We start from the raw sequence: 20,528 nt of genomic DNA, 5'->3' as shown, positions 1-20,528 counted from the left end.
GATGGGGGTCGGGTAAATACCCAGTGGGTAGGTAAATAAAAAATGGGTAATTTACCCACCCAAAAATGGGCATTTTCCGAAAGTTCAATTATTTTGAAGTTTTAAGAATTGTTAACCATACCGGTGACATTTTTAAATATTTTCGGGTCTGTCGAGTGTGTTTTCTCATTCATTCACTATAAATATGCAAAATAATAACCAATTGACCCCGTTCATGTGCGGTGCGGGATTGCAGGCAATTTTGACCATGGCCCACCCGCGATACAATTTTGGATATCATATGTTATTCTAGGTTACAACGACATCTAAAACCTATTTTTTTTATATATATTTTTCTCGTAGAACTTCATAGGTAAAGAGGAGATCAAATTATTGAATGGAGTGTTTTGAAAGAAGGAAATGGTGAGAATGAGCTGTTACAACTTTCAGACGAAGCCCTCGTGTACACCCATACATGCATCTAAGTTTGAACAACATTGATTAATTAACTTTTGCGAGTTTACGTCATTGCTCACGAACAAATCAGGGTCAGAGTTGAAACATGAGAAATTAATGTCTCCTGGGGTACCTACATTACCACCCTCTTGTCGTCTCAAGATTGATCTCGGACTATTTTACTATACTTATCCACCTATGCCCTTTCTTCACCAAGGTGTGAACGGCTTTTAAACTTGGATTAGTTTCACCAAGACTTAAAAAATTAAGAAATTGTAGTATGACTTCTAGCCTTAGGTTGTCCAAACATAGAAATTTCATTTCATTTCATTCTTTTATTCATCCATGTCGTACATTATTGGTCAGAGACCAGTACATAGGATTTGTCAAATAATAAGAAGACATTTCAATATAATTGATATTACATTATTTTACAAACTATCATCCAAGTATTCATTAATATCATAATACATTTTGTTACACAAAAATTAAATAATTCATTTTTGAAATTCCGTATGTTTTTGATATCCTTTAAATAACTTGGGACCTTATTAAACAACTTAGCGGACATAGGAAGAACACTTCTTTTGGTGCACGCATAGTTTTGGTATGCTGTGAATATGTTATTCTTTTGTCGTGTGTTGTATGAATGTACATCGTCAACATGAAGAAAACTACTTTCATTTCTCTTTACGTATATGATACTTTTGTATATGTACAGACAAGACACAGTCAAAATTTTATTTGACTGAAAGACCCTTTTGCATGAGGACCTTGGTGACAGATTAAAGATAGATCTTATTGCCTTTTTCTGTAGACGAAAAGTAGTACCACTGAAATAGGAGGCCTCCCAGAAAATTATTCCGTAATTTAACAAGGATTGAAACTTACCATAGTACAACAACAGCAAAGTTTATTTTGACACTGAACCACGTAGTCTATAAATGACAAAACAGATACATCTTAATTTGCTGTTTAGCTCAGTAATATGTGCATCCCATGTAAGCCTATTGCTTATTGTTACACCTAAAAATTTAGTGGATTCTGAATAGTCTACATCAGTTGAATTTATCTCAATGGGAGGTACTGTTCGAGGTGTACATGAGTAATGAAAATTTAGTGCTTTTGTTTTCTTTGCATTTATCAGCAGTTGATTCTGAGATATCCATTTTATGAAACGCTCCACAGTTTGTTTTAATTGAGTTACTAGCTCAATTGTATTGTCCGCTGTTAAAAAGACATTTACATCATCAGCATATAGTACAATATGTTGGGGATACATATATTGAACAAGATCATTTATGTAAAATAAAAAAGAATTGGCCCAAGAATTGAGCCTTGAGGAACACCAGCAGAGATAGTAGCAGTTTTGGATGAAAATGTGACTTGCTTATTGTTAATTATTTTTTGTATTTTTACTACTTGTTTTCTGTTTGTCAAGTACGAGCGACACCATTCATGTACTACACCCCTAATACCATATTTCTGGAGTTTTGCCAGTAGAAGAGAATGTTGAACACTGTCGAATGCCTTGGAGAAATCAACAAATAAACCAAATCGTATATAAACCCTCTTTGTTAAATCTTTGGGAGACAGCTCCAGTTTTAAATGTAAAAGCTGCGATACGCCACCGATTTTCAAGAACCCTATCAAGTTATTGTGTATTTTCATTTGAGAACAGATGTTTTGGGACTCCTTCAATCCAACAAATTTTCCCGAAATGTACAATTTTAAAATTTTAAAATTCTCAGAAATGTTTCACAGACAACTCAGACAACCGTCATACGAATAAAAGATAAACGAAAGCATTACATATCAGAGGCTACAACTAATTGAATAAAGACGACCAAAATTATCAAAATCTTTCCGAGTCGAACATTATGGAGGTTCAAGTTAATCATGAAAAGATAGTATCTTATGTCTACTAGTTTCCAACTTAAAAGAACATTTATAGTAAGTTTAATGAAAGGAGAAAGTGAGTTTGACATAGTAGGTATAGTCGCATTTATTATACGAAAAAAAAAAAAAAAGTACATCAATTTCCATCAAATATAGAGGCTTTTCTTGACTTTTTATGGGTTCTTAGGTTCAACGTTACTATTTCGGATTTTTGATAGAATCTTAATATTGATGTTTCTTAAAACAAATGCCGACGTATGGAACCTTAATGAAAGTCTTACAGGAAGCGTTGAAGGAAAGCATTGCCAAAGCGATCTTCGTTAGGAGTGTCCCCTGTCACTTGTTGATTACCCTTTGTGGATTGGATTTTTTAAAAAAGAAAATTCGTCCTTTGTATGCTCTCCCATCAATGTATCGCCTGGCTGCGAGTTACTTGGATGCTCAATAGAATGAAATGCAAGGGGAAGTTAAAATGAAGTTAGAGGAATGAAGAAACCTATTTTTACAGTGTGACGGTTGGAGTAACTTAAGAAATGAATCTATCAGTTATTTCGTCATTTTAAAGCCTGAACCTGTTTTTGTTGATTTCCCGTTGTCGAAAGAAAATAAACACGACGCATATTAGATATACTTGTCTGAAGATATTATGAATGTTCTGTAAAAACATAATCCTGAAAAAATTTTAATAATCATAGAAGACAACGCGCCCAACATGAGAACAGCTTTTAAATTAGTAAAATAGAAGTATCATAGCATAGTATCTTTGGGTTGTCTTGCTCATCTTCTCCATTTGCTTTGTTCTGACATCATCGGATGTCCATCGGTAAAGACATTACTGGGAAGTGTAATTGATGTTGTTAAACAATCAAACATAGCCATCACTTGCGAGCACTATTTATACAAAACTCAAGGGAGAAAAGGCTTACAATTTCGTTAAAGTTGTATGAAAAAACAAGATGGGGAAACCATTTACAATGCCTACAAAGTGTGCTTGTCAATAAAACTGGGCTTCAGACGCTCGCGTGAGTGAGGAATCGTTATTACCCTCAGAAATCAAGAAAATACTTCTTTATGATGTATTCTGGATTTGTATTGAAAACATTGTAGCCATTTTGAAACCTATAGTGGATTTGATTAATTGCTTCGAGTAAAATGAGTATCAGATACACACTTTGCACTCAAAATTCCAAAGCCTTCATCTAACTCTAACTGTAAAGTTACCATCATCAATCCTTTCGAAAACAGAAGAGCAATCAATGATGAAAAAATTTAAGCAAAGAAGTGAATCCGGCTTACTTTTCACGGCTGCAAATTGATCGCTGATGAATTGCTAGATGGAGTAAACTTCGTTTGTGAAGTTGGAAAACAAATGGGATTGAATTCTGTTTTACTGAGATCACATTTGACTGACTATAGGGACAGGGAAGGAAATTGGGCAAGAAAGTTTTTGTGGGCCGGAGTGGAGCGAATGAGCTCACTACTTTGGTGGAGAGGGTTTCGAGACATCATTGAATTAACTGATGTCACCATTGGAATCCTTTGTGCTCCGGTTACATCTGCTGCCACAAAAAGAACTCTCTCTACATTTAGTAAAACAATAAATCGTTTATTATTGGAGAGGACAGGAAAACTAACATATCCTTCTTATAACTGGAAGCTTTTAAATAAGAGATTGCCTGAAGTTTCACGGATGCAACACTCAGGACCAGGATCATCAAGGAACAAGTCACCAGCTGTTGGCATGGAATAGAACAAAACACCAGAGACATTGGAAGAGGATACAGAGAAATGGGTGACATAGAAGGAAATGAAGAAGCGAGTAATAGTGATGTTGATATTGGAGAATTATGTGATGATTCTGACTCTGATCTTACGGTTAATTCTGAGTAGGACGGTAAAATTTGTGGTCGTTTTATATTACTCCAAATATGGTAGAGGTTAATTGTTGTTCTATAATGAATAATTTAAAGTATAAATATTACTGAGTTACTATACAGCTTAATGTTGTTTATCACATTAATATTTTAAATATGCTATTCCAACAAATTCTTTCACAAAGCATTATTGTTAATGTTAAACTCCATTTAGTGAACACTTCTAAAAATCAGGAATTAGTTAGCGTTTTACGAAATGTTATTCCTTATTTTATGGATAATTTTCTTTTAACGGCATATTTAGTAAATAATTTAATCGACCAATTTATTAAAATTAATTATCTGGATTATTCTGCAACTTTCGTAATCGGTAAATGTGTAACTTTTTTAAGTTTCTAAGTATTTTCAAGGTTATTAGTTACTAAACTCGAGGTTTTTTTTTTTTACTGTGATATAACTATGACAACTTCGTTGTTACAGTGTAGTTTCTTAAACAAATTAATTTATTAATTCCGTAAACCAAGTGTAAAACTTAAGAAACTTATTGGTCCAATTCTTTGCATACTCGACAACTCAGTACATCTCATTGCCTATAGATAAAATATAAAAAAATAACATTATTTTGCGTGAAGAAAGTAACCAGCCGTATCTGTAATATCAATTCAGTTTTTTTTAATTATTAAAAAGGTTGTTTTCATCATTACTATTCAAAAATTTTTAAGGTAATGTTAACAACACACACACACACAAACACACACACACACACCTATCTATATCTATCTATCTATCTATCTATCTATCTATCTATCTATCTATCTATCTATCTATCTATCTATATATATATATATATATATATATATATATATATATATATATATATATATATATATATATATATATATATATAAAATTTGTTTTAAACTTTAAATCTTTAAAATAGGAAAGCAATTATTAATAATTCATTTTCCGCCATTAATAAATTTGTTAAACCAAACGAAAACTATTTCTTTAGTATTGGAGATTCTACTGTTTCTTAAATACTTTAGTTAGTGTGTTCATCGGTGATTTGAAAAACTGGAGAATGAATTGTAAGATAAAAAAAAGATGAGCCAGATTGAGAAAAATGGAGAAAGTTTCATGAGAGGCGAACCAAAGGAAGAATTTAAATTCCGTGTCATTAATACCAGGAGCTGCTGGCAGGCAGAATACTTTATAATAGTGTATGACTGGTTTGGTGATATCTGACTTCACTTTCTTTAGTCATCGTTACGTTCTGTCATCAATTTTAAATTTTCGTGTTGGTTTGATCCACTACCAAATTCTACTGCGCAGTTGATTAGACGCATTAGGGGCTCACCAAGGTAAGAATTCGCAGGGTAGAATGGATAATTATTTTCCGCCAAGGGTAATAGAAGGAAATTTAGTGTAAGTAGAAAGAAAATTATAGAGTAGGTAGTAAATCCGACTGTATTACTTAATAAATATCAAATACATTGTTTAATTACTAGAAAAAATGATTAATTAGGTGGTTACTTAGTGCTCCTGTTGCAGGTGATACAAATGACCATTATATTTTTCATTGACAACGATAAAATCTATTTTTTGCTAATTGAAACATAAAATACCCATTTTGGGTAAATACCCGGGTATTTACCCAGGGTATTTACCCGCTGAAATAAATACCCAGGCATTTTACATCCCTACCCAAGCTAGAGGACTTGCCGTCTGTCTGCGATTGCTTATTCAATATATTCACAGCTAACCTCTACATCTAAAGGCCTTCCCCTTGATCTGCAACGTGAGAGTGCACCATGCCCTGGTAACAGGAATCCATATTACACGGATTATTGTTTTTTCAATAAGAAATATTTTAAATTTGAATATAAAACAGATTTCTACTCATTAATCTGTTTATATGCGTGTCTTTATAACGACGGGTATAACCATAAATTATCTAATAGTATTATCACTATAAAATAGAAACCTTTCTTTAGCACAAAAATGAAGCTCATCAATCTGCTCGAATAATTGTGTCAGTATTTTTGTAGCTTCACCCTACATAAAAGTTGAACATATTCAAAGTTTTCTCTTTAATACCTCTGCTCCAGATTATCCATAGCAGCTTAAGTTTTGGTGATCTCCAGTCTTTTCGTGCTCAGTCTGATGTATGATTGCATTGATTTGTGTGACACAAATAGACCTTTAATGGACAGTTTCGTCCCTGCTAAAAGAACGATTTTCAAGGAAAGTGTTTCTCCTTATTAGTGCTTAAGCTTTTATACAGGGTGTTAATGAACTATACCGACAAACTGTAAGAGCTGATTCCTCATATCAAAATAAGAGAAAAAAAGTCCATATGGACCTGTGGCGAAAAGTGCATAGTTTCAGAGCTAGGACTATCCAAAATCGCGAAATAGCCAAATTTCAAGAAGCCATATTTCGAATTCTAGAAACTGTGGATAGTGGTCCTTATCAGCATAAAGGGAGCCACACATACACAATTCAAAAGTGCATATTTCGTCAATTTTCAATAGGTGTACAGAGTATTTCCTACAGAGTGTAATTCTCACATATGCTCTCAATAGAGTTTTCAGATATAGGGTCTACCCTGATTTCAAGGAGAGTTCCCGGCAGCTCCATGTTTTTGTGTGTGTGTGTCAAAAAAAAAAATCCTGGCTAATTTCTCCTGAGTGTTCTAACTTTCTACTACCGTAAGACTTTAAACATCAGGGGTTACTTTGCACAAAATATGAAAAAAAAAAAAAGTTTACAGTCCTCTGTCGGTAAAACCATGAACAGTAAAGAGGATGTTTCAACGGCCACTGTAAAATAGAACATCTAACTGTATTTTGGCTCTAATGTTGACGGTTAACATCAGTTCTAATTATCGGGAGGGTTCGTTATTTTAGAGGTATGGAAAGCAGTCACTGTAAAGGCCGCCAAAATTTCAAAAGATACGACTTACAAGAATTTCCGTCAAAGTTAAGTCAGTTTCGTAGAATACTACTGTGTTATAATGGGAATTTGATGCAATAGTTGAAATTGAAATGTGAAACGTTTTAAAGTCAAAAAAGAAGTACAACTGGGAGAAGGTAGTTTCAGCATCTACTTGGGGCATAGGCGTGCCCACCAAAAATTTTCTGGGGGGGACAGTACTCTTCACTCAACAATGTGGGCCAAATTTAAAGAAAGGCTGATGTCATTGCACTCCCCCCCCCCAATTTTCAAAATGTCACATAACATGAATTAAAGTGCTGCAATTTAGGATAATAAATCTTATCAATGATGATAACAGAATCTATTCCAGCGACACGAAAAATCCTATTCATGGTACTATTGACAATAATTATTAAAATTAATGAAGTTTCCAGTGCAATGATTGATTTGTAGGTTTCATGACAATACAATGAACTTACGATCAGTGACTAAACATATTATTCAAGTTCTTGTTTTCATTTAAGATTTGTATTATTTCCCATTTTGACACTGAAATTGGGTCTTTAAGTGTCCTGTTAACAAACTTCAACCTCTGATAATAAGGTCCATCTCTAGCCATATGTGCCCAAAAAACGTAAATCCTTTTTTCAAAAAGCCGCAAAAATCCAGCTGCTAATCCTAAAAATGTGTTGGCAATTCCGTCAGTCTTCATCTTTTCAAACGTAAAGAGAATTTCTTCATAATGTTAAACAACTCCCATTATTAGACTGAGTCTACAAATTCACCTAGTGGGACACAAGAGTTTAATGTTTATGATGTTTGAGACGAGACCACCAGCATTAGCCTCGATCAGAGCAGAAAATCTTGACCTTACTGAAAGTGACTGCGAAAACAGTTCTCCTAGTTCATGTACCCATTGCAAAGAGTTTGCCACTACTTCTGGCGCACCACAGGCACCCTTAATCACAATATTAGTACTGTGAACTTCACAATGTACGTATAAGGCAAGAAGTTGCTGTTTACATATAATAGATGGAACACTAATGTTTGCACGACTCGTATTTCCAGGGCCATCATAAACTTGTCTTCTAAGTTGAGCAACGGGAAGCTGGAGTCTCACCATCTCATCCAGAGTAACTGAAGCTATAAACTTACCAGTAGTTTTATATATATATATATATATATATATATATATATATATATATATATATATATATATATATATATATATATATATATATATATATACTGTAGAACACAAGAAAGCTTACATTAGAAAGAGATCTTCATCAACTCACCTGGCACAAATACTTAATTGTTCTTCGCGATTCATATCACGGGAACCATCAGACACAATAGAAAACAGAGGAGGGTTTTGAGATTTGATTTCGTTACATATATGAAAAGCAATTTCTTGGTCATGGTTTCGAGATTTCGTTCTGGATTTTAACATCCATGAAATTACATCTCTTCATGTTTCCCTTTATCCGGCTCTTCAATTGTGGAAAATATTCAGAACAAATGCTCATCAACTGAAATAAATTCCTGACGGGGAGTCATGTCCTCTAAATGCGAATCCTTGTCTTGCAAGATAACGTATACTTGAGATTACATTTTTTCCAGGAATTTCCTGACTTTCAGTTGTTCATCTAAAGTTTGTCTGTTTAGTTGGTTTTCTATTGAATTTTTTCTCTGCGTGTAGCTCAGTACAGCCAGTTTATGGTATTCTGAAGTTTCGTGTATATGGAATTTCCCTTTAGCCTTCTTCCAGTTGCAAAATACTACAGTAGAGAAAGCATCTTCCATGGTTTTAGTAAGAACTTTTTTAAAATTGATTTTCAAGATATCCATATAGTAGAAACAGAAAATGACGTTAATTTTGTTTGGATCTACGTGCAACCACGGAAGGAACCAAGTTGGCACAAATTTCAATGTTCGATCTTTCAGAGTCTGTTGTGGTAAATTTGTAGGTAACACTAAAGTTTAATTGAGCTTTGAAAATTTCGAAGGGTGGGGAGAATCTGAACCACTTGCTAGATGTGGAGATTGAGAGGTTTCTTCTATGGACATTGATAGTGATAGTGACCGATACGAGATTTGAATTTCCATTGCCGCTTTCAGGTTGTAATCCATCAGCAAAACTATTATTTGAATTTATTTTTCTCTTCTTTTCTTCAATAATGACACTGCTTTGACCCATGTGCTGTTTTCTTTTCATTTTCTTATGACAGATTGATCCATTATTAAAAAAAAAAAAAAAAACACTAAACAGAAACAACATATGAAAAACTTCATATCAATGTTATATTCATAGTAAGACACATAAACACAGCTGTCTAAATAACGTTACTGTTGGAGAAAACACGCTGCAGAACATGCCCTTTCAAAAACAGTGGGGCACTTGCGCACAGCCCAGTTGATGAAGTTCAATAGTACATTAGAATGAACACACAAAGAGACCTATGTTACCCGCACACGAAAAAAAAGGTCTTTTTAGCCAGGTTTTGAGTTATATTTCCGAAACTAAACACAGTGTTGTAAGTGTTCCATCGATTGTCAAGGTTGATGCAATAATGGTAGTATTTTTACAAGAAGCCGATACAACAAGAGTCGGTATATTAAATTTAAAAAAAAAAAAATCGTTTTCTCTTTTCTCTTTGTAATGCTGTAAGTGTAGAGGGAAAGGAATCTTTTTAGATACTTAGAAAGCGACATTTTTTTTTTCTTGTAGCTACCGCTTTCTTGGAAGACTAAAGACAAAATCTCAAGGCAGAAATATTTGAAACTGAGCATGAAACTTTTGACAAGCACTAAGTCAAATTCGAAATATTTTTGCCTTGGAACCAAGTTGTAAATCTTTCACAAAGCGGTAGCTATTCAAAATGAAAAGAGACACTAAGAACTGTGTATTTTCAATTAGATTCTACTATTTTGATAAAGATACTAGCTCAGCCTGCGCTCACTACACAGAGCATCATTAACATATGAGCATGAATCTCCTTGTTATTCCTCACAACATTTGTACATGTCCCTCTACAGACACAAATGAAGGACGTCGGGATAAAAATCGGCAAGGGGTATCATAAAGAGATTTTTCGATTATTTTTTCAATATCTTGCACCGTTTGCAAGATTTGAGTCTACTTCCGGCTGGAGTTTCTAGTTCATGTATGATCAGTGTTTTCTTTCTTCTTGCATGCAGTATGCAATGAGCAAACACATTACACACGCAATGAATTATAATGTCAGTGATAAGCTATATGGTGTTCACCGGGCCAAACATTCTAAACAATAAAGATTCATCTTACACTGGAGACATAGTTATGCTTTGTTTTTCATTATCATTTGACTATGAAACAAATGCCGGAGATATATACTAACCTCGTATACAAATGTGCGGTATTGGGATGTATAACCCACAGGATATGATGTTTTTTTATTAATTTAAGTTTTAAATTTTCAATACTTCCGTGTACTCCTAAAAACATGTAATAAAGAAATAACGTTCACTTAAAAAAATATTCAATTAGAACTCAATCTTCACAAAATTTGCAATCGATCAGTGAAAACTGCATCTTTCCAGAGTTTGTAGTTTCCGAGATACCATTGTTAAAAGAATTTGCCACAAACATATAAATATCCACAAACATATAAACTTTTCTTGATCACAAACTTGTAAATGTAGCATTTTAATATATAGATATTTCATTTCTTTTTGCTGCAAATTAATGTGTGCACGTTTTATGGTAGTTTTCGACGTAGCTAATAGAGTGTCCCTATGTTCTGTACTTCATTTGTATACCCTGGTAATTGTTACAGAATTTTCTTCAATGAAACTGCAATTCCTTTCAATTTCAGGAATTATTAATTGACAATGGACGTTTCCATTCCAGTATTTCATTATTTTTGCCGACATATTTGGGGAAGAATTCCTGCTATACAATTTTCTGGGGGGGGGGACAATCCCCTCCTAGAAAATTTCTGGGGGGACGCGTCCCCCTTAGCCCCCCGCTTGGCACGCCCATGCTTGGGGTTACTTTGCGCCGGTCCAAAATACCGCTTAGATAGGAAATTATTACTACTGGAACCTCCTGCATTCTAAATTAAGGTAAATTTCTTATTTAGGTAAATGCCGGAAGGAATTTCTTGTTGAAAAATAAATTGTGAACAGTGGCGGATCCAGAAAAGTAGTTTGAGAGGTGCTTCATTCACAAAGGTTTTTTTTTTAATTTTTAGAAATCACTAGTCTTTGGGGGTGGGGGGCGCTTGCAGCCTATAGCATAAGAATGAGCAACATTAGCTTTTTTCTTTCTTTTTTTTTAAAAAAAGAAATAATGTAATTTCGGTGGTCTTCAGCCTGAAATTCCCAAACCCCGTAAATCTTCTACTGATTACGGTTGGGATGATATTCTTGGACATAAGGAATAACTAAGACAAATCAATTCACAGTTTTTTTTTTTTTTTTTTCCAGTTCCTGAGTTGGCATTTTTGTGGGACATATGCTAAACTGTCAGAATGTAGTTCCTGTGCCGGTATCAGAAAATACATAATTTTCTTTACAAATATCGATAATTCAAAGTAAGTACTGATTTCGGTACCATGATTCTAATATCAGTATTTGTAGACTGCATGCAGTTTTGTGTAGAAAGTAAAATGTATAAACACACAAGGGAAAACATTGCACAGAAACGTTATATTTGTATGTTGAATACTTTTCTGTATGTTGTGGAAAGAAATCCCAACTATTGAATTACTTTGCACCAAAGTTTATCTTTCAATAACTATGGCCAGTGGCGTATTTACGATTTTGTTTCGGGGAGGGCTTTGCTAACTTTCGGGGGGGGCTTTGCCTGAAAATGTGAAAATTCTGCAAGATATTTCATATACTTTACTATAGTAAGTAAGATTTCGGGAGGGGCTTAAGCCCGGAAGCCCCCCCCCTAAATACGCCACTGACTATGGCCATAGTTAATGTTTACTAATGAACTTGCACTAATGTTTTCCTTATATATCTAGCTATTGTATGTTTAAAATACAGTGCTTTAAATCATTACGTTTGTAGGTTACATGCGATTTTCTTTAAAATTGCTTGAATCCTGTGCAAAGTAACCCGTCTTACGGTATCTGAATTCAGTGGCGGCGATTGGACGTTAAAAGTTGGGGGGGGGGGGCAAGACATGATCTGAATATTTGTATATCAACCGTAGTTTCCCTCGTTGTATAACTAATAGGATATTATCTTTTTAGGTTAAAATACTGTATATTGCAGGGGCAGCGGTTGGAAGTTAAAAGTTGGGGGGGGGGACATGATCTGAATATTTGCATATAAATGTTACTTTTTCTTGGTTGTTTCTAACATTTTGTTTGACGAAAGATTGTATAATTAATAGGATACTATCTTTGTCAGTTAAAATACCGTTTATCGTATGTCATATTTTATTCAGTAAAATTGACAAGAGCAACGCAAGTAGGCACTAGATCTTTGTACTCCTAAACAACGAAAGTGTATGAAGAGATTTGATTTCTTGCTCATGAACATCTTAAAACTTTGTCTGGAAATTTGTGTGATCAGATTATTTAATAATAAATTTGCAAAACAAATAAATATAAATAATATTATTAATCATAGTAATGAATAATAAGCCTTGTTTTGTAAAAGTTATATTGAAACTGGGGATTAATGAACAACTTAAATTTTTAATTCCACACATGCTATTCAATGTATGTTATTACTCTTAGAAAATAAAAGACAGTAAATACCACAAGCATATGCTACTACATTTAAAGAAATATTTGATTTTGCAACTTCCCGAAACATGTTTATTGTCATTAGGTGCAGTTTTCACTTTCTTGGAGCACATCAAAACACAACAATACTTAGAATCACTCTATTCCAGTGATATAAAATAATCCTAAAACCTAGAATTACGTTCAATTCACTAAATTTAACTGTATTTACACTCGTACACCCCTAACACATCACTTAATAAGTATATTGCACTACAAAATAATGGAAAAGGTAGAAGTTGTTTCTTATTACGCTGTTTTCCCTGACATTTTAGGAACTGTCAACTTCGTGCAAGTAAAGAATAACTTGTGAAAGGCTTTTCTTTTTTTGGGAAATGTTCTCTCAATTAGTTTCAAAGCAGCTAAATAACATATCGGACCATTGTAAGAAGTGAAAGTATGCTGAAATTGTTGTGCTCCAATAGGTTAATTTTGGGTTATTTTCTGAGACAATCAAAACGCAATTCCTGTCGTTTTCTTTACTCCACGTGGACACAACCAATACGTACTCTCGGAACGGCAAATATATGGCACCATTTTTTCTATGAACCAATAATACATACAAAAACTTTAAATTTCTAAATTAAACTATATATATTAATGGATTACTTCAAAAAGTGCGGGGGCAACTGCCCCCTTTGCCTCCCCTAATCGCCGCCCATGTCTGAATTATTGGTCATGAAAAAGGCTTCCAATTCCTGAAATACAAATGTAAACGAATTGAAAGTACCATTATTCATTATTTCAAAGTTTAGAAAGGAAAGATCAGAATATAGTTTCGATTCCATATTAATCAACCTAAGCGTCTTAACCTTGCTCGTTCATATTGAACCTTGGGGTTTGTTTATCGATATTTTGTTTCGCATCTCTGTTTCCATGGTGACGTTTGTAAGACAAAATGACAAAGATCCAATTATTTTTCATGTCAATAAATACATTGATCTTGCAACAAATGGTTCGTTATGTGGGTCAAGATTAAGAGAAACACAATCTCTTATACGTCGAAGCAAGAAAGGGGCGTTAAATTGCAAACAACTGATCAATGAATTAAAAATTATAAATTTCCAGAATGACTTAACAGCATTTCTTTCCAATTTAAATCTAATAAAAGAGAAATACGTAGCAAGCTTATGATATTTGGATACCAGTTATTTTTTAAAGCAGGAAATATATAATTTTCTTTTTTAATAACCCTATGAAACAAATGATAAGGGTAACTCAAACTATAGAGACAGTGGACACAACAGTGGGAAGTAATATGCCAGCCAATGTTGTCCCTACGTTATAGTTGACTACTTTACTACCAAGGAAAGGACATGAACGTGTCATCCGGACATCCAAATCAAACCTAGTCCAATCGATAAACATAACAAAGATGTGTTCATGCACAAAAAATTAGGTGCCATGGACAATGGAGTAAGTCCCTGGGGCCCATTAACGCTGTTAGTATAAAGAAAATCGTAGACTCGCAGTGAAGTAGCTATTGCATCAACACTGTTCATAGGAAAGTAATGGTTTATAGTTCATTCTCTTCAGCATGAAACAAGCATTCCAAAGGTACTATGTATTAGCGCTCATAACGTATTTGAACACGGAAAATTGGGATTATATCCGCAGAAATCTCCTCCAAAAATCCCTCCTACCAACTTTGGCCCCCTTTGAAGTGGCCCCGGGTAAAAGCACACAATCAAAATGTATCTTTGAAAATACTATAGGGGTTAAGAAATGAGTGTACCAAGTTTCATTTTGATATACGTAGCAGGTATGAAGGGAAAGGTTGTATACTAATACATAACAATACCATACAAAACTGAACAATGACCTGACCTATAAAAAGAACATGATATAGAAAAATATAAACACAATACTATTTATCCTCATATCATGAATTGTACCACATTCTCTTTAGAATGAAGCGAGCGTTTCAATAGTTATCACGCATGTTGGTTCGTGATATGCGGAGAGGGAAATTGGGGATACGTGGCAAAACTGTCTTCCAAAATGGCTCTATTGTGAAGGTGTGCGTTCTCTAAAGCGACACTGGAGCCGGTAGGGGTGTGAGAATTAAAACACATTTTACAGGTGTGATAAAGTACACATCCGGGAAATTTAACATGGGGAAATTCAAAATCTATGGGAGACACCCAGTTCTTTAGAGGGGGTTTCCCCCTCAAACCCTCTGGTAAGTCGCACATTAGCAGGAGTACACAATTAAAATGTACCTTGAAAAATACTAGGAGATATGCGGATAGGAGGTATCCTTAAAACAAGGGAGAAGATATAGTATCACACCGTAAGAACGGAATAGAGAACAAAAGGGCATGGGCGGGCTTATCCCAACTGTAGCATAGTTGCTGTTTGAAACACTTGCTTCATTCTACAGAGAATGTGGCAGAAGCATCATTTCAGATTTTGCTTAGGGGGGGGAACAAGACCCCTTTATATAAGTAATATTTCGCGTTTTTCACTCACTTACTGCTATTCTATTGACAAAATCTTTATAAAACACCAATTCATGCGGGGCTATTGCCCCTCTCCCCTAAATGGACGTCCCAGGAATGTGGTACAAAGCTTGATATGTGCCAAGTAACCCCGTCTTACGGTATCTTTAGAGATACATTTGGAATATCTGCTTTTATGCGGGGTCACTCCAGAGGAAGTCAAAGTTGATACAGGGATTTTTGAAAGGAATTTTCCTGTAATTATCCTGATTTTCCCTATTCATGTACGTTATGAACGCCAATACATAACGCCTCTGGAAGGCTTGTTTCATGCTGAAAAGAATGAATGAGCTATAAAACACGACCTTCTAATGAACAGTGTTGATGCAATAGCTACTTCACTGCGAGTCTACGTTTTTTTTTTTTTTTTTTTTTTAAATACTAACAGCTTAATGAGCCTCCGGGACTTACTCCATTGTCCATGGACCTACTTCCTTTTTTTTTTTTTTTTTTTTTTTTTTTTTTTTTGCATGAACATATATCTTTGATATGTTGATCGAATAGACTATTTTGATTCGGATGTCCAGATGAATGAGGTCATGTCCGATCTTTGTAAGTATTCTCCAACCAAGTCAATTGCCAACAAAGCTCGTACGATAGAAGTAAAATGTCATTTGGAGTACAAAGTCAAAACCTTTCGATAAATATCGGCAAATTGTAGGTTGGCCAACGAGCAGTTTAAAGTATGTTGGGTCAACATATTCCTCAATTTTTTTTAATAACGGCAAATTGTTGATTGACTAACGAACAATTTTAAGTATGTTGGGCAAACGTATTCTTCAGTTTTATTTAAATGATGGGAAATTGCTGGTTGGCCAACAAACAATTTAAGGTATATTGGGTCAACGTCTTCCTCAAGTTTGTTTAAATAACGGCAAATTGTTGGTTGACCAACAAAGTTTAAAATATGTTGGGTCAACGTATTCTTCAATTTTATTTCTCAGCTACCATTAACCTACGTTAGATCTACAAAGTGTGTTGCTAAGGAATAAGTCGGAACCGGAAGAAAGTTAAACTACTCCTATTTATATTCGTAGAGGAAGGGGAAATATCCTTCAATCTTCTTGATAAGATAAGAAAATCAAGTACTGAGTGTAGCATGTAGACTCACACACATATTTAGTCAACCTTTGTCAGCAAGAGTAACAAAATGTTACCCCTCTAAGCTTTGTACTGACGTGTCTGGATGAGACCACTTGTAATACAGTAAACTCTTGATTATATGAGGTTTCCTTTCCTTTTATTATTTTATTTTATTTTTTATTTATTTACGACGATACATCACTTTGTGGCGAAATGTTGTTAAAAAATAGTTCAATCACATCACATATAAAGAAGATGTGTTTTAACACGAAAAAGGAAAAAACAATTTCTCGATTTTTCGTAAGTACAGAAGACGAGGGTTTAGTAAACAATTATAATTATATGTTCTTTACTGTAAATATAAATTCTTTAAAATTTTTTTTCCTGTTAATTTGTGTCCTTTTTCGGCCATTTAACTGATTATCAGCAGAAAAAATTCGCTTGCCGTGCCACCCAATTGCACAAATAATCCGGTGTTTATTATATAGAGATTATCAACGTCTCAAATATTGTACTTAGGTAGTACATTTTCGAATTAGTTGATTAGAAATTTTAAGTCATTTTGGTTTGAGTTTATTATTATTATTATTATTATTATTATTATTATTATTATTATTATTATTATTATTATTATTATTATTATTATTATTATTATTATTATGGTTATTATTACTAGTTGTACCTATCAAGCCTTCGACTCGTCTTGGAAATTCCCTGCACGCTAGACCTAACGTAGGTTAATGGTAGCTGAAAAATAAAGTTGAAGAATACGTTGACCCAATATACCTTACACTGTTTGCTAGTCAATTAACAATTTGGAGTCATTTAAATAAAGCTGAAGAATAATATGCTGACCTGACATATTTTAAACTTTGTTGTTCAACCAACAGTTTGCCGCTATTTAAACAAACTTGAGGAAGACGTTGACCCAATATACCTTAAATTGTTTGTTGGCAAACCAGCAATTTTCCGTCATTTAAATAAAGCGTCATTTAAGTAAACTAATCGAAAATGACACTTGAAGTTTCCCGTCTCTTACTAGCTAGTGTTGCGCTCAAAATAACTACATATATGCTTTATAAAATATAAGTAATCTGCTTTCGCGAGATTTTTTTTCTTATGGGTTAACGAAACAAGCTTATCTCGTTTCAAAGATGCATCAAAAACTAAGATGAATTTTTGATACTGAAAAACGTGCAGAGGTAAATACCCGAAACTGTATCATGTTTGACACTTGGTATCATATTAACATTCGAGGTAAAAAAACATTGCGGTCCAAACATGCACTGCAATGTGACATCAAACCGTCCATGCCCTTTGCAAAGAAATGTTGCTCCAGGTTCCATAACTAGGTAACCATAGCCTGTTATGGCTCTTCCAGTGTATACAAACGCCTCCCACAAAAGTGTTCCTTTAGGTGTCTAAAGGAATCGTAGTCAGAAGGGGCTAAATCAGGGCTATATACAGGATGGTCAAGAATTTCCCAGTTTTAACTTGTGATGTGTGGTTCCTGTCGATGATGGAAGTTGTTGGTCTACCACTTTTCTCATCATTTGTCACAGTGCTTCTACTACTTGCGAATCCATTGCACCACACATACACTTGTTTCTGCGACATAACACTCTATTCATAGACCTGCACTAATTCATGGTTTCTGACCCTTGGTCCATATAAAACGAATAACACCATTCATCTCTTCCTTGAAGTAATGTTCAGGTCAATACGCCATCTTTAAATTGCTCCAGATACCAGACGTGTTGACGTAGAAAGCTTTAATTGTCATCAGACTTCCCTCACCTTGGTATCTGGAAAATACAATAATAAGAATAATAATTAGCTGCACAAAAAACTCAAGGCTTTAAAGACAAATTCATCTCATTTTTAATACAACTTCGTACATTTTAGCAGAAAAAATTTCTTTGATGTCGGCTATTCATTTAGAGAAATCCTGAGTTTATTTAAAGAAAAATGCAGTTTAAAATCATCACATACCATACGCTTGTTCTTCATTCTTTTTTTAAAATAAGGAGAAACAAAACAATGAAACATGTAACTATTTTTTAAAAAATGTTATATAATTTTATGGAGCATTCGTAGAATAAATCTCTCATTTCAACTTCATTATTTTAAAACTAACATCAATTATGTGTTTAGGCTTTTGTTTCGGAGATGAGGTCTAGTCCCAAATAACAATAAAGCTGGTTTTATTATAACAGTAGTAGCTGTTCCATATCAAACGAAAAAAACAACAACAACATGTATTTGGGGAAATTTCAAACCCCATATGGCTTGTAACTACGCCTATGAGTAATTCTAATCATTCCCCTCACGCATCCAAACTCTCTACAAAGATTTTCCTGGGAAAAACCCTGTTAAACCCATCTCTGCTAAGTTAAACAAGTATAGTTTTATTGAGAAGTGTAAATATGTATGTTCAGTTAGAAAGTTTTGCGGGGTGTATCTGGTTCCGGTGGACCCATGCCCCTGTTAACACACTGATAATACGACCGATACTACTCAGAAGTGGTTGTTAAATATTTATCAAAAATGTAGGTTGTTAAATGATTTTCATGACAGCATTGGTAATACTAACAAATTCCTTACACTGGCCTTGCTAGGCTCCGCAATTAATTTGAATTAGTTCTAAAAGCAGGAAAATTTCGATAAAATTGTACTGAAAGAAGGAACTTTATACGAGAATTACCGAACATCCTATAGATACATGTATTCAAAAGTAAATATGAAAGAGTAATTTAGTAATTGACAATACACAATTTTCAAACTTTTGATATATTAAAGATATAATAAAAATAGAGTAATATTTTATTAGTTATAGTTGTTAACTATTTATTTACTAAAGAAAAATTTAGTTGGATTCTCTGTGGATGTACGGTACTCTGGGAATTTTAGATTGTGTTTTGTTATTTGACGACAAATGAAAGAAGTTGTAAAGATGGTGGGAATCACAATCGTTGATAGCTGAGTTCTATATTTGCATTAGTGTGTGCTTTGGAAGAGTGCAGTATAGGTTTACAAAATGCCACAGGAATTCCATGTATTAAAGTGCTATTCTTGTGAAACATTTCAGGTACGATAATGAATAAAGACTGCACCAAACTAGCAATATATTGCTCTTGTACGCTATTGTTACACAAATGATAACATTCAATGATACTATCATAGTAGATTATTTGTGAATGAACGTACAAAATATTAATGAACAGAGTAGTAAGTTTATACTTTCCCTTTTTATGAAATCAATTTTGAAATTTTAAAATGAAGTTTACAATTTCAGGAATGCATGAGTTGTGAGGTGCTCGATAGGAGCTAGTCTTCATTGAGGGCAAAGTAGTAACAGTAGCTTATTTAAGTAGATAGCGCTTAAGTGCAAATTTACATCATAAAATTGGTAATTTTACAGTTAAAGTGACTGCATGTGAAAGAAGGGTATTCAAGATATTAATTTCAACTGGCGGAGCATTTCTGCAGAATGTAGTAAATTGGTAGTTTACGTTTACAACTCTTAAGGTTACAAGTGCTATATTAAAATTAGTATACATTTCAAATGACTGTGTAACATATTCATTCTTACCGATGGAGTGTTAAGGCACAATGTAGGGCTCGTGCTTTTATGTTTACGACCTTACAGGTTTACTCTTGGCACACGAAATAATTAAAAAATATATATTTTTTTTCACTACGATTATTTCTTCCTTATTATTCTCCAAAAGATTTCCGCTAAACAACAGATTACCTCATTTAGATACTGGTATATAACAGTCAAGGTAGCCACCACAAGAATTGTTGAAAATTACAATTATTTTACGATTTGTGTATAAATACGGCGTTCGGATGTATGGCAAGTGCGAAACAAACCAATTAGTGCTATATAACCACTAAAAAGCACGAATGTTATCTAACCGACTCAGGGCTGTGCGAAATTGGTGGGCATACACAGGAGTGGTCCGAGGAGAGCAGGCGCGCCAGCAACGGTCGGATTACATATAATCGAG

At 34.1% G+C, this 20,528-nt stretch overlaps 1 protein-coding gene across 2 annotated transcripts in view; it reads left to right on the top strand.

Moving 5' to 3' along the window:
• Positions 1 to 19,423: 19,423 nt before the first annotated feature.
• Positions 19,424 to 20,528, top strand: part of LOC145693625 (uncharacterized) — a 65,702-nt gene continuing 64,597 nt past the window's right edge. The window contains exon 1 of one of the 2 annotated variants that reach the window (XM_081769783.1): positions 19,424 to 19,603. In XM_081769783.1, coding sequence (XP_081625909.1) covers positions 19,553 to 19,603 — 51 coding nt within the window. In that variant the 5' untranslated portion in view covers positions 19,424 to 19,552. Of the gene's footprint in view, positions 19,604 to 19,664; positions 19,744 to 20,528 lie in introns of those variants that run through there. The other variant, XM_081769784.1, reaches the window with a different exon arrangement.

Source organism: Thermobia domestica, chromosome 8 (assembly GCF_964235325.1).
Source record: "Thermobia domestica chromosome 8, izTheDome1.hap1.1, whole genome shotgun sequence".
Taxonomy (NCBI): Eukaryota; Metazoa; Arthropoda; class Insecta; order Zygentoma; family Lepismatidae; genus Thermobia; species Thermobia domestica.
The sequence above is the reverse complement of the archived record's forward strand: the minus strand, read 5'-3'. Positions and strand labels throughout refer to the sequence as shown.